The 16,129-nt window shown below is 36.8% G+C and overlaps 1 protein-coding gene across 2 annotated transcripts in view; it reads left to right on the top strand.

The window, feature by feature from the left end:
- The window catches only part of LOC138712619 (zinc finger and BTB domain-containing protein 14-like), a 208,795-nt gene that overhangs the window by 15,434 nt on the left and 177,232 nt on the right, over positions 1-16,129 (top strand). The window contains exons 3-4 of one of the 2 annotated variants that reach the window (XM_069844588.1): positions 454-519; positions 8,452-15,130. In XM_069844588.1, coding sequence (XP_069700689.1) covers positions 454-519; positions 8,452-8,754 — 369 coding nt within the window. In that variant the 3' untranslated portion in view covers positions 8,755-15,130. Of the gene's footprint in view, positions 1-453; positions 520-8,451; positions 15,131-16,129 lie in introns of those variants that run through there. The other variant, XM_069844589.1, reaches the window with a different exon arrangement.

The following is a 16,129-nucleotide window of genomic DNA, read 5'->3' as shown; positions in this document are numbered from 1 at the left end:
GTCACATAAGCCCACAATTCTGAGAAAGATTGATCCTAATACCCCTCCAAACTTAAAATATTTTGACAGTAGCTAGACTTAACCTGATATCACGAGAAGGATGCTGATTAGTTTTTGAATTCCAGTGAGTGGAAGAAAGAGGAAATGTGTTTGTAACTGAGTTTTTGTTTTGTAAAATAATCACATGTTATTAATTATTAATGCTCTTTCAGGTGTAATTAAGTGCCATTTCAGTTATACATTTTTCTCACATACGTTTTTTTGCTCAGACCCCATAAAAACGTATAAATAAAGTTTTATTGTATTATAGTCTGATGACCAATTAGGGTAATTGAGGTTCTGCTGTATTATGTCCATCTCCTTTATTTGAAATGAATATCATAAGTTCCCTTGTATCTCGCAAGCCATCTGCCCTCACATCACGTTTTTAATTAAGTATTCTTGATTTGACAGCTGAATCGAGGGACCGCATGGGCGAAGCAGCTTCTGGAGGAGAGCACAACTGGTGGACTGAACAAGGTATGTCTCTCTTTAACCTTCCATTTCATTGTTAGCTTACGGAAGGTGCAGCATCTGAATAAAACATTCCTGTTTTCTGTAAACGTCTGCAATCTTGATAGTACAGTTTTTCACACTTCATGATAAAGTGTAAGTGCAGACTTCATGCTTACAAAACATACGCTTTTCTTTAAAGCTTTTTAACTTTAATAATTTAAATTATCTCAAAATTTTATTATTATTGGATGGATGATATAATATAGGAAGTATAAAATTGTTAAGATTTGTCCGGTAATAATATAAGGGTCTTCTACTGGTCGTGCTCCAATTCATGTTAATAGAATTACAATATTTGTAATTTATGAAGCACACAATTGTGTAGACAAGGGTATGATCTTGTACTTTACAAGATATAGTATAAGTACTAGAGTTTCTGTTCTACAGAGAGTTTTCTACAGTTGTACTTTACTACTCCATTACCACATACCTACATGTACTTACTTACAAATGGCTTTTAGAGAATCCAGAAGTTCATTGCCACTCTCACATAAGCCTGCCATCGGTCCCTATCCTAAGGAAGATTAATCCAGTCCCCACCATCATATCCCACCTCTCTCAAATTCATTTTAATATTATCCTTCCATATATGTCTTGGTCTCTCCAAAAGTCCTTTTCCCTCAGGTCTCCCAACTAACACTCTATATGCATTCCTGGATTCATCCATATGTGCTATATGCCCTGCCCATCTCATACATCTGGATTTAATGTTCACAATTATGTTAGGTGAAGAATACAATGCGTGCAGTTCTGCATTGTGTAACATAGACCTACATGTACTAGTGCTATTTAAATATACATTTTGATAAATATGTGGTCTAGAATATCTTTTCTTGCTTCTGTTTTCTTTAAAAGAAACAGTTTCGTCTCCTTTGACATAATTTTAATAATTTTGCTGTGTTTGTAATTTTGGGAACTGGATAATACCCACGGCAGAGCAATGTGAATAGTCGACGTTACTCGCTGGCCACTAGTCACCAGGCCGTACCGAGCTGTGTCAAACAAAAGACAATCGAAATGGTGGTAGTAAAATTCGCGACTATATTCTTAAATAAATCACTCTATTAGTCAAGTGCAAGATTTATGCCGTACAACGACGATGTTTTGAATGCACTAAAAGAAAATACTTATGTAGTAAGATCTTAAAGTAGGTTATGATAACGAAATAAAGAGGAAAAAGGTGTGGTTCACGGAATATCATTTAAATAACGGAAAGTAAATTTCCGGTTAATGTTCACCAAAGCATTAAGTACGTAATTATGATCGCGTTGTAGTTTTATTTGTGGCCTAGAGAAAATACCTAACCTTTTACGAAAAAAAAAAAAAAAAACTTTTAGGGGCTATGAAATTATTCACCGCTTTAATTATATTACCGTCTATCAATATTACGAAACAAAAACTGTCATAAAGGCCATGACTGACTAGAAACATCAATACTGAAGAGATAAATCCATTTGGCCGTGATGAAACAAAAGAAAATGCGAGAGAGATTTTAGTTCGAGATAAAATGGACACAAAATTTTGATGACTATACTGTTAGTAACTGGAGATCTCTTGTAAGATCTGTCTTAATCTTCTACGTAGAAATGTCGTCCTAGCAAATTGGTGGTCCAGGGAAAAATCATTGCAATAGATGAGAGTAACAGTGGTGCTATTTCTCAATAATGTTCAGAACGAATGAGGTAGAGAGAAAAAAGAAACAAATTTCTCCTGCTAACGACACCACAGACCAAAATCATGTTCTTATGTTGGCAACATTGTGTATGTAGTTAAATTTGGTGGTAAACGTAACGGCACGGTTCAAAGCTACCATGGTAATTCTCCAGTATAGCGCAATTTTGTAACAATTAAGCTTAGCAGTTGAAGATCGTTATTAGCAGGATCTGTTGGCTAATATGGGAAACTATAGTCCCGTTGCTCTAATTTCTGGCAGCCAATCATGTTGCAGGTCTGCTACATTTAAACGTGTGTGTCTTGTGATTCACTGATGAAGATGTTTAAGCATTTCCTAAGGCTGGATAAATACTTAATATATAATCGCCCGCCATTTTGGCTCTTTCGTTGGCGTTCGCAGAAAGCACACGAGAACGTTATTTGCTGAATTACATTGTGTTTGATTTATTATCATAGGAGCTACGACATGATAATGTTTAACGGTGTGGCAAATAGATCCCTCGTCTGGTAGCTCGGCAACGAAAGAACAAAAATGGCGAACGATACTACCTACTTAGACTTTATAGAGCATTGACTTCCTAAGACGTAAGCAAAGAGGAGGAGTCACGCCGGAAATAACAGCATCGCGACTATATCAGAACATGATAATAACAAGGAAATAATTTTTCACTATCAACGAAATAAACTAAAATAAATAACATTGCAGGGTTAGGAAATTAAATATTACAGTAATATGAAGCAAAGCTTTGCTGTATAACCTACCTTAAAATACGACATCACGATTAAGGAGACAAACATAACCTTATTCGACTAATGAAATAGTACGAAGATAATTAGCTGTTTCATGTTATGGTTATGACGTAGTATATTTATTGATTTAAGTCATTTGTAGTGATTCATTGGTAACATACAAGATACTTTAATTCTTTCATGGAACATACTTTACAACAACTTTCAGCAGTAGCTTGTGATGGACAAGCCACTGCTGTATTTGTATTTATATTTACTAGTGTTTATAAATGAAAACTAGAATAGTTTCGAAGCGGCCCCTCTTTCATGTGCGGCCCTAGGCTGTAGCCTAGGTTAGCCTAGTGACAAATCCCTCCCTGGTGATATAGTGTCGCGGAACTTTGAAGATCTGAGTGCGTGCAAGAAGCAGTATGAGTAGCAATGATTTTCAAGTCATATTTTGTAAACAAGGAAAAAGCGAAACAAACGACTATCACTGTGTTTAACGAACGAAAATTAGCTTCAATATGCATTTTCATTCAATTCAAGCTACACGACCTGTTTTTTCACCTTGTTTTCCCCTCTTCCTTCATCACTGCTCCCTGAACTATCACATACTTGCGTTACTCTGCTTCTTGTCAGCCTAGGTTTAGATCTTAGTTACTTCACCCTCTTTGGAATTGCTCCCATCTGTTGTCCACTATTTCCATTAGCTTGCATTGAGGCCTTGTTCTGCTGTGCTTGCTGAATACCAGTCACGCCTGTTTCTTCTTCAGATGACATCACTGCTTGCTTTTCGGAAATTTTCGCTGAGTTTGACACGTTTGCATTTGTCTTGCGTACACTTACCACGCTTGTGTCACTAACCTCACCTTTATACTGTTTTCGCTGTAAGAAAAATCCTAATGTAAACATAAGCACGTTGCTGTCATACCCGTGATTGGCTTCCAGTCGAAACACTCACATGACGCAGGAAATTATAGTTCGTATTTGGAAACCACAATCTTGTATTATCTCAAAATAAAACATTGAATTCTAGTTGTTAAATACGATGAAACATTTAACTTTACTCATATGTAAAACACTATGTAAAAGAAAAGCTACTTTTATATTTTGTTCATTGTCTAGTTTGTGCAAAACCCGAATATGATAAGCTTTCTTTTTCGGTGTGAACTTGAAAACGGTTGATCTTGGCATATCTAGCTGGTTAATTAAACGACAACTCGATAATTGAGGGGCTCCTCTCGATGGCTTCTCGAATACGTTTCGCAATCTGCTCAGGTATAGAAGGTCTACTAGAATGTGGCTCATCAGCAACATTTCCTGTCCTCTGAAATTTATTGACAAGGAGTTGGATGTTTGCTTGTGTTGACGCCAATTTTCTGAATTTACATGTAAACTCCTGTTGCACCTCTGCATATCGATCGTCCAGTTCAAAAGTGCGACAGCTCAAAAATTGCCATTTTTTAGTTATTTATACTAGTGAAAGCCCCTTTCGAAGCCCTTTCCGATTCAATATTGAGATAAGTCGTATTTACAACCAAAAAGAAAAAAAAAACTAAATAAACTGCTTTAGAAATAATTATAACTATGGACTTTACTAATTCATTACTAGTACATTTCGAAATGTATTAATAACGAACTGGAAGGTTGTGATATACTCGTCCTGAATACTGACTCATTTCTAATTGTCGTGGTTATGAACCAGAACTCTGTTCCTTTATAAGTGATTTATTTGAAACTTTCAGCCGAAGATATCTCAAAACATGTTTTTTTGAGTTGTCGCACTTTTGAACTAGACGATCGATATGTTGAAATGCACAATCGAGCATCGGCAATAGCCATTCGTTCTTCAGTACTCAGCAAACTAGTAGATTAATCTGAAACAATAAAGAAATTCCAATGTTTATTCAAAAATGAATTGAGACTTTATGTCTACCCTGTATTAGAACTTACTTATTTACAAATGGCCTTTAGAGAACCTGAAGGTTCATTACCATCCTTACATAAACCCACCATCGGTCCCTACCCTGAGCAAGATTAATCCAATCCCACCTTCCTCAAATCCATTTCAATATTATCCTCCCATCTATGTCTCAGCCTCCCCCTTTTACATTAGAATATCTTTATGAAATACTGTAACCCTACTATGTCAGATGAGACCTAGCCGTCATAGAGAAATGAAAAATTTATTAACTCTACTGTTAGATTCCAATGTCTCTGTCCCTTGCAAGCAGGGAAGAGAGTGGATTGGTGCAACGAAGAGGGACAGTAGTTGAGGCAGCACCAGATTCATACAAGAAAACTTTATTTACCTTAATCAGATTCATCTGAAGAGATGCCTATCACCATACTATCATTTCATCACGCATATTACTTTAGTCTTTCATATCAGTTATTATCCTGTTACATTCGGAACTATATCATCTTGCCGAGTAGTCTGTCTTGAGATTTCATATATGATTACAGATTCCATCCCAGTGTACCCTGGTAACGTGTTGTTTCCAGTAACGTGGTTAGTGAAATGTTATTGCAAAATGCATTTTCCATGGGGGACAAATCTTTATGGAGAATATTGAAGGTCATTGGTTTTAAGTGGAGATAGTGTTGGTACAAATGATAAATACTTATTGAGAGAGCAGACACTTTTAACTTGCTTGGGAAGGTATTTAGTGCAAATAAAGACTTTTCGCGAGCATTAATATTGATAATAAATAAATAAACAAATTATTATTATTATTATTATTATTATTATTATTATTATTATTATTATTATTATTATTGCTTTTGTTGCTATATGAAGGAATGATGCAACATTTTCGGTCGCTTTCTTTGCAGAATTAAGTGCTTCTCTTCTTGACACTGTTCGATAATGCAAGCAATAATTTCTCTGCCTTCACTGTTAATAGTCGTATTGTTGTGCTGTTTTGCCATAGCCCACTTTACATCTGTGCCCACTAACAGTAGGTAGCCGAGATGTGCATTTGTCTGCTGTTCTAAACTTGTGAACGGGATCGGACATGGGTTTGATTCCTATTTGGGCTGCTTATCAGGTTGCGATTTTTCCGAGGTTTTACACAACCAGACGGCGAAAGTCAGGTATGCATGGCGAACCCTCGGCCTCATCTGGCCAAATACCATCTCACTGTCATCAATTTCATAAATGCTGAAGAACCTAGTAGTTGATACAGCATTGTTAAATATACAACTAAAAAGCAAGAGGTACAGAACCGTATGTTTGCTGTCCTCTCCACACAGGTTGTCCTCTGCTCTGTTCCCTTTCCCCTGGCCATATGGTAGATCCACAGTATAGAGAACATGCAGTAAAGACACCTAAGCCATTTCGTGGGAGCAAATTCTGAGTGCGCATGTTACGAAACCGGGTGTATTATCTGGAACCTCCACCAGACGGATCTCCATCTACGACAGGCTGGCATAATTTAATATTTACTGAAAACATTCATTACTCATCTTTTAATAATTGTAAAGACATGAGGCAAAGGAGTGGCAATATAACCATAATAATAATACAGTGAAACCTGTTCAAGACGGAAGTGACATGGTCCTAATTTTTTTTCCGTTGCGGACAGGTTTCCGTGTTATTCAGGTGTGAAGTTAAAATGGAATATTTTATCATTTGTATAAATGAAAAACAAAATGGGATCCCACAAATTGTAGGAATTACAAAATATTCCGTTTAACACTAGAGACATTAAATCAGCTTCCTGCCGCTTATTTAATTGGAGAATGATCTTGATGAAAATCTCATTTCCTGTATAAATTGTAACGTAACTTATTCATTAAACACTATAAAGTTTATTAATTACACTAAATTTAATATCTAACCTTATACTATAATACTGTACTGTATACCACAACACACTATTTAATTGGACTAGGAGCCATTCATTAGAAGCCTTGAATTCTGCAGTATCTAATTTCTTTTCCAGTTCAAGGGTTTGCATTGCAGAATAGATCCAGAAATTGGCATGATCTTTGAAAGGGCAAGAAGAATCCACTCTCAAAACTTGTTTTTATCTTAGTGACCTACGTATTTCGTACATTCCTTGAAAGCACATACTGTTTCAAAATATAGTTTACATTATACAGTAGTGTGTCGAAAATATTATTTCCGTTTTGAACAGTAGCAGACAGTTTCCATTTCCGCGTTGGACAGTTTCCGTTTTATTCAGAAAAAAATTACACATAATACATACGAATTTCGCCGGAACCAATAAATTGTTCCGAAATAAACAGGATTCCGGATTATTCAGGTTCCGATTTGAACAGGTTTCACTGTAATTACTTCTGTATGCAATCATCATGAAAATATTCACTAATTGATGCTAACGTTCAAGACACTGTTTGAGGCTTATGTTGGTAAAATTGATCCAAGTACAACATAATACATCATGCCGTCCGTTGCTGTGAAGTGCGAACATAAATGTCAACAATGGATATAAGTATTTTGACTTCCTAGCGACATAATATTAATGATAGGTAATATGCATACAAGATTATTCGTATTACTGACCAATAAAATAAATAAATATTTTACTAATATTTTGATAATGGTTTGATACTAGCGACATAGTTGGATTCATTGAGAACTAGACCTTACTGAGCTTGAATTTAGTACCAACAACATCAAAGGTGCCGACAAGAGTTGTCCCTACTGATTCTTCTTATACTGTGGTAGGTCCCTCTCTCAGGTCCAGAAACAGCAGAAATGAACTGCACAGAACCATACACTTTGCAAAATAGACATCTCTGTTTTATGAGCAAAAATTCATTTTCTGTGCATGTCATGCCAAGTGAGGTTTACTGTATTGATTCATTCATAGTTTTCTACCCAACAGCAGGTCTTTCACTGCAAACCCAGCATTCTCCAATCTTTTTTATTTTCTGTCTTCCTTTTTGTATCGACATATGATCCATGTATCTTAATGTCGTCTATCATCTGCAACTTCTTCTGTCCCGAACTCTTCTTCCTTTCATCATTCCTTCCAGTGCATCCTTCAGTAGGCAGTTTGTTCTCATCCATTGACCCAACCAATTCCTTTTTCTCCTCCTGATCAGTTTCATCATCATTCCTTCTTCACCCACTCTTTCCAACTTCATTTTTCTTATTCTGTCTTGTCCATTTCACACGCTCCATCCTTCTCCATAGCCACATTTCAAATGCTTCTATTCACTTCTCTTCACTTAGTCGTAATGTCTATGATTCTAACCTATACAATGCTACACCCCACACAAAGCACTTCTCTAGTCTCTTCCTTAGTTCTTTCTCTGGAGGACCGCAGAAAATGCTACTTTTTTCTATTAAAAGCTTCCTTTGCCATTGCTATCCTCGTTTTGGCTTCCTGGCAGCAGCGCATGTTACTGCTTATAGTACACCCCAAGCATTTGAAGCTGTCCGCTTGCTCTACTGCCTCATTTAGAATTCGCAAGTTTACCTTTTTATTGTATTAGTGGACAATGTTTGCTGTGCAGATTCTGGCCATGCAGCGGAACTCGGCAATAGACCGCAGGAATGTCCCTGACTTGACACCTGACAGCAGCAACACTACGCTGCCATTCGGGGACACGAGCTACCTGTCATCCCTGTCCCTGGGACAGCAACGGTACAACGACCTGACAATCAGTCCCATCATCGACCCGGGTCCCTCTAGTAGTCGTTCTGTTGGAAGCAGTCAGAAGATGGCAGAAGACTTGCTGCAGTCTGTAAGGCAGCTGGGCGAATGCACGATACAGGCCTTCCCTGGCCAAGCCCCCTTGAGAACCAGAGTGGAATGACACTCAGCAGGGGGCAGCAGACAGACCGAGGTGGAAATATTCAATGTTTAATGCATAACCAACTGCTAACGTTTTGTATCAGTGCGTGCGTGCGTGCGTGTGCAGATGTGTTGTAGGTGTGAAGTACCTCGACTGGGACTCTGAACCTGTTTCGTTCCTTTTTCAGTATCATAATCTCATTTTATCTCCAATTTGATGTTCCAGAAGTATCAGCTGTAATCGAAGCCAGAATGCAGTGTCCAGCTAAAGATGAAGTTGATTCTGATCTCTTCTCTTAGTAGGAGAGTATACTGAGTCCTTCTGGGCTACCTCCAGTGGGAGGCAGTTAACAATTTAAATTTACCAAGCAGTATCGGATTTTTTTCAGTATTTCCATTGCCTATTAGGAGTTTAAGGCTGGGGAAATCATACAACAAAGAGAAGATCAGGTGTCTCTGGTATGTCTTATTATGCATTGAGCATAATAGTATATTTTGAAACAAATTTATAATGTTGTACGTTGTGGCACCAGTCAAGCTTAGGGAACAAGTGAAGTGACTTTCCTAATTTTGACGAGTGGAATAACTGTATGTATAATATTATAAACGAGTTTCATACATTATTTTTTTGTACGACAGCATTGCAAAACAGTTAGTAAAGAAATAACATCAAATTTGTAATGATGGGTAATTTGATATCAGGGTTGCTATGACAACAGTAATGTATTAACTTTATGGCACAAGGTATGCCATTATAATAGAAGTCATGATGTTTTAGTTGACATGGTAATAATTTACGACACTGGTACAATAATGTGGAATATTATGTACGATTTTGACTAATGATAAAGTCTGTTTATAATGCTGGAGTATAAAAAAAATAAATTATGTCTTTTATATGCACAAAAGTTACATCCAATGGAAGGAAGTTTAGAGGTTTAGACATCTGTTTAATAACATTTTCTTAACCAAATCATCTGACTTTACGCTCCAGATCATTGGAAACAGGTATTGTGATCTGTATATGTTTTGATTTCTTTCCTTGCATGCCTGAATAACTTTACCACGATGATGGGAATAGTTTCCTCTTAGTCTTGATGAGTTTGGATGCAGTATGGATTTTGAATTTTGGATGATATGAAAGCTTCCTAAGTACTTCAATGTCTGTGAGGTGAATTGTGAAACATTTCTCATATGACACAAAAACTTCTTAACACAAATTGAGACAGTATTAACATCACGTGGAACTCAGTGCATGCAGATAGCATGATATTCTGTGGGAAAATGTTGTAACCTTACATTTCTCCTCTTATCAGTAAAATATCTTCTCCAGATCTTGAACATTTGCTGGTATAGGTGGTTCCACAGCTGCCATTATAAATGAAAGAATACGTCCCTCTAAACCAATAAAAATTGATGTCCATGTGCTCTTGTTGCTTCTTTTATGTCTCTCAGTTGCCATTATTGCCACCCCTGTTCGAGGTTTACTGGTAATTTTCCAAACTTCCATAATAAGGTCGAGATTTTATGATATCCAATGGAGATGTTAGCACTACATTTTGAAAATGTGGAATTCAAGTGAGGGAAAACTGAATATTTCAAGTTTGTCATTAACACAATCATTTTGGTGTATATACATCAACATTTAATGTTTGTTACAAAAATTTGCATGTTTTAAACTTCTTAAGTACAGGGTGGGGGCATAGGAACCAAGTGTTTTTCAAATATTCATAAAACAGTTAGTTTTTGTTTTCAACAACAACGTTTGTGAGAACATACCATTTCAATTATGAGTGGAAAATTACATCTGGCATATGATGTCCGTCTGTATTGACGCATTGTTTAAGGCGCTGACGAAAATTCACCTCTATTCTTTCCAGGAGATCTCTGTTGATTTGGGTGATGTGTTGACGTACTGTGTCCTTTAATTCATATAATATTCGAGGCTTATCCTCGTAAACACACGCCTTTAGGTACTCCCATAGAAAAAAAATCACGTGGACAGGTCAGGGGACCGAGGGAGCCATGTACATCACCAAATCTCGAAATGAGACGATTGGAAAACAGGAGGCAAAGAACTGCCATTGACGCTCTGGAGATATGCGCCGTGGCCCCATCTTGCTGAAACCACCCATCTCGAATGGGTGTAAATGTAAATCGCCATGCAAAATCCGTCTTACCGTACGATTGCTGATTCCAAGAGCAGCTGAATGTCTTTGAGCAGAGCGGCCTGGGCTGCGCAGTATCGCTTATCTGACTGAAAATTTTCTGCAGTACGCACTCTGTGTTGGGGGCCGGGCGATTTATTCTTCAGTATTGCGCCTTTTTTTTAGATTTTTTAACCCAACATAAGATTGTGTCACGCACGGGAACAGAATCATTGCGATTAATATTGAATCTGTAGCAAAACTCACGCCGTATCGAGCTCACCGACTCGCCATTTCTAACAAAACAATCATACGCAAACATGCGTCCACTGCTCCATGATGCCGACTGCAGGTGAAATGCTATGAGCCACGGAATGGACTGTCACATGCCGCACGTCTCTCCCTTTCATAATGACCGAGTACAAATCATTCCAAAAACATTTGGTTCCCATACCCCACCCTGTACTTGTGAAACAACAGAAGTGAATGATGTTTGAAGATATCTTGACTCTGTAATGTTTGTCGTTTTCCCACACTTCAACTCAGATTTCAATTCCCAGACCAGAAAATTGTTGATAATACATTAGAAAAGCACTAACATTAAGCAGCTGCGTGGCTATAGAGTAATCGTCTATGGAACATCTGCAACAACTGATTTAGAACTTGGAAGTGGCATCTATTCTTCTATAACTGTCTTGGTCTACGTCCGTTTTTCATTCCATGTGAGGGGTGTCAAACTTCATTATTAGCATCTATATTTGTTTGTTTAATGGCTATAGTAAGTCTCACCTCCAAACCGAAGACATGACGTACCACAATGTTCAATTACTTTTCTAATTGTGTGGTTTTTGTCCTTTGTATATTCGTTCCTGCTAGCTTTTATGGTCAGTAATTCTATAGCAGCTATTACTACTGCAACAACTAGTATTTTTGGAAAATTATATGCCATGTAATGAAGCTTAACAAAAGGTTTTTCAGTGGGTATCGGCACACTGTGGATTATCTAGTAATGAAACCGTTGACAATCTTACTAAGGGAAGTAAAATCTTACAAAATCCCATGTTAACTTTCTTTCGATTGTTGGAAGAATAATCAACTTAAAATATCTATGTATAATATCATACAATTTCCTCGAAATTTCAAATAATAAAAGATGGGTGTGTCTAAATATATAACAAAATATAATTCCTGAGTATCCAAGGGAAAATGCAGTTGCATCCTTTCGATTATGCAAAAATTTTTGTCAAAATTTCTTTATAATTTTGTCCATTGTGAGTCTTAAGGAAAAAATGGGTCAGAATCATCTTTAGCAATGTCCCACTGTGTGTGTGAGAAATATTTGAGAGCAAGAGAGTTAATGGCTTTATAGCCAAAAACTCAGCAATAGTTAACAACAAAAACATATTTTATTCCTTTTTTTCCGTATATTTCTTTGTTTATTTTTATATTCTTCCTGTTTTCCTTCCTATATTTTTCTCTTCCTTTGCTGTTTTGTCTTTCCTACTTTTCTGCATTTCTGCCTTTCCTTACTTATGGTTTTTAAGGAACCCAGAGGTTCATTGACGTCCTCACATAAGCCCGCCATCGGTCCCTGTCCTGAGCAAGATTAGTCCAGTCTCTACCATCATATCCCACCTCCCTCAAATCCATTTTAATATTATCCTCCCATCAAAGGTCTTTTTCCTTCAGCCTCCCAACTAACACACTATATGCATTTAATGTTCATAATTATGTCAGGTGAAGAATACAATGCATGCAGTTCTACGTTGTGTAACTTTGTCCATTCTCCTGTAACTTCATCCCTCTTAAGGCGCGTCTCCTCTATTAAACATTTAACAGCAACATGTTAAATATAACATCACAGTCTAGTATATACAGTCGCGAAGCTCAATACGTAGTAAATATGCAAACATTAGGTAGTTGCTCACCACTAGGATTGCTAATATTGCCTCATTACATGCAATGCAAAATAGTACCGTCGCAATCTATTGTTTCTAGCACCCTCAAAACTCAAGCTTCGTGACTGTATATAGTAGACTGTGATAACATGTTGAATTTAACATGTATATGAACATTTCAGGTCTCAGTTGACTTAACATGTTAACTAAGTATGTTGAATTTAACGCTTTTAACATGGCGTGTTTTCCAGCAGAAATGGGAAACATGTCAAGTCAATTCATTTGCTCGTGCAGCGTCGGTACAGTTCTGCAAAGTTCGTACAATTTCCATAGCAACAACTGTAAGTTCCGATTTTGTGGCGCATATCTTGATCATTTTTATAGGCCTACTATCATTGGTCCTTGGTGTTGGTTGTAAGTTGTTCGAAGTAATGGAGTGGACGAAAGAAAATACATTAGCATAAAATTAATGCACTGATGGAAAGGCCTTGTTTGTGGGATGTGTCTGCAAAAGAATACACAGGCAAAACTAAGAAGGCCGGCTGTTTTAGAGAACTGGAATTATTATTTAACTGTTCTCGAGAATATAATAGAGAGTTTTCGCACTCTCGTCATATGCTAAACATTAGACGTCAGTAATGGTCGTATTTGGTGATGTATGTTAGCGTTCGTAAAACTTCGGAAAGAATAATTGTACGATATTACCCGCTTCTTTAACATTTATCATGTCGTAGGTCCTATGATAATCGCGCTGTAATTTTTTTAATTGAAGATGAAATGGCTGCTCTTAAATTGTGTATTTCTTCCATGTAACAGGAAGTATTTTTGCAGCACTGTATTAAAATCGTGTTCTGACATTCTCAGCAAGTTTTTGAATCCAAATCGATACTGTATTCAACTTGAAGCTCATTTAGAATGTATCCTGCATAGTGTCTTTTACTAAGATATTGCCGCATCCACATTCTCATTTTCTTCCTTTTCAAAGCCTTGTAACAAGCAATAGAGGCAATTACAAAAGTCAGATCATCATCTGAGTCCATTGTCCAAGGTTTGAAAATAGAACACTATCTATATTAAAATCTCATAGACTGTTTATTGTGGACTGCACAAAGAAAGTCAAGTTTAACATGTTTAACAGTATGGACAAAGTGTTAATTGAAATTAGCATTAACATGTTCAGTTAACATGTTGGGATATTAACGGTAAACAATTTAACATCTAACATGTTCTTGTTAAAAGTTTAATAGTGGAGACGCGCCTTTAGCCCCAAATATTTTCCTAAGCACCTTATTCTCAAACACCTTTAACTTCTGTTCCTCTCTCAAAGTGAAACTCCAAGTTCAACCATACAGAACATCCTTTCCTTACATTTCTTTCTTTGTTTACTGCAGCGAATTCCAGTGGTTCTGTAGTTGACTAGCAGCAGGTTCCCCGCTAATGCAAACTCATGGTGCTTTACTGAATTAAAACTTATGCACTATGTTATGGGTACATTAATGACATTCAGTTTTCACTCTTGATAAAGTAGCTGCTGAAAGTATTGCCAGTCTTGTGTGATACTTAATTTACTTCAAATTATTCACAGAATCTATTTCATTAAACCTATTCACTAAATTCAGTATTATTTCTCACACGGAACAGATGATCAGAAAATTCATGTCTAAAGTCTTCCCTTATTTTGCCACATGATTTCTTTTTCCGCATGTTCTGAATATGTATCCATTGCAAAACAGAACACAACGTAATAAATTGCACCTATTTTTAGCTGACACACCGCGTGCCTTTACTGCAGATTGACAGGTATACTCTATTTTTTTTCATGGAGTGAAGTTTCTTAGAAAGGACTTTGCCGACAGACCTTCTACTGCCTCCTACTAATTGGTTGTCATAAATAAATGTCTTCCTTACTGTGACGGAAATCTTGTCTTCTCTGGTCAGTAACCAATCACAATCCTTGTTCAGAAGAATTGACAGGCTTCCGTCAAATCCACATGGAGGCAGAGTTGCTGCATCTTTCAGAATCCCAAGATTCCCGTCAGTCTCATTTCGAAGGTCACCAGGATTGTGGCAACTGTGCAATGTTGGGACTAGGGGACAGGATGGAATTGTCAGAGGTGTTTGTGTAGGAAGTCATAAATCTGTAAGTGGGTGTTCAAAGGAGCCACCGAACTGCACTCCTTGAAATAAAATAAGGTATAGGCTATTCAACAACCATACAACTTTCACGTGGCGATCTCTGTCGCTCTTTCCCTCTTTTTGATGCATAGAAAATAACTTAAACACCAGTCAGAAGTAATGAAATAAGCTAAATATTCTCCAGTCTCACCTCATCTTGCAAAAAAAAAAAAATAAACACTTCATCTGTTCCACATATCCACATATTAATGCTTTGGTGCTCATGTAAGATCTATGGAATAAATAAATGAATTGAATAAGGGGAGGGAATTCCTGAGAATAGTTCAATCGGCATCTTTACTGGTTCCTTATAAAACAGAGATTGGAATAAATAAATGAATTGAATAAGGGGAGGGAATTCCTGAGAATAGTTCAGTCGGCATCTTTACTGGTTCCTTATAAAACAGAGATTGGAATAAATAAATGAATTGAATAAGGGGAGGGAATTCCTGAGAATAGTTCAATCGGCATCTTTACTGGTTCCTTATAAAACAGAGATTGGAATAAATAAATGAATTGAATAAGGGGAGGGAATTCCTGAGAATAGTTCAATCGGCATCTTTACTGGTTCCTTATAAAACAGAGATTGGAATAAATAAATGAATTGAATAAGGGGAGGGAATTCCTGAGAATAGTTCAATCGGCATCTTTACTGGTTCCTTATAAAACAGAGATTGGAATAAATAAATGAATTGAATAAGGGGAGGGAATTCCTGAGAATAGTTCAATCGGCATCTTTACTGGTTCCTTATAAAACAGAGATTGGAATAAGTAAATGAATTGAATAAGGGGAGGGAATTCCTGAGAATAGTTCAATCGGCATCTTTACTGGTTCCTTATAAAACAGAGATTGGAATAAATAAATGAATTGAATAAGGGGAGGGAATTCCTGAGAATAGTTCAATCGGCATCTTTACTGGTTCCTTATAAAACAGAGATTGGAATAAATAAATGAATTGAATAAGGGGAGGGAATTCCTGAGAATAGTTCAATCGGCATCTTTACTGGTTCCTTATAAAACAGAGATTGGAATAAATAAATGAATTGAATAAGGGGAGGGAATTCCTGAGAATAGTTCAATCGGCATCTTTACTGGTTCCTTATAAAACAGAGATTGGAATAAATAAATGAATTGAATAAGGGGAGGGAATTCCTGAGAATAGTTCAATCGGCATCT

Source organism: Periplaneta americana, chromosome 13 (genome assembly GCF_040183065.1).
Source record: "Periplaneta americana isolate PAMFEO1 chromosome 13, P.americana_PAMFEO1_priV1, whole genome shotgun sequence".
Classification (NCBI taxonomy): Eukaryota; Metazoa; Arthropoda; class Insecta; order Blattodea; family Blattidae; genus Periplaneta; species Periplaneta americana.
The sequence above is the reverse complement of the archived record's forward strand: the minus strand, read 5'-3'. Positions and strand labels throughout refer to the sequence as shown.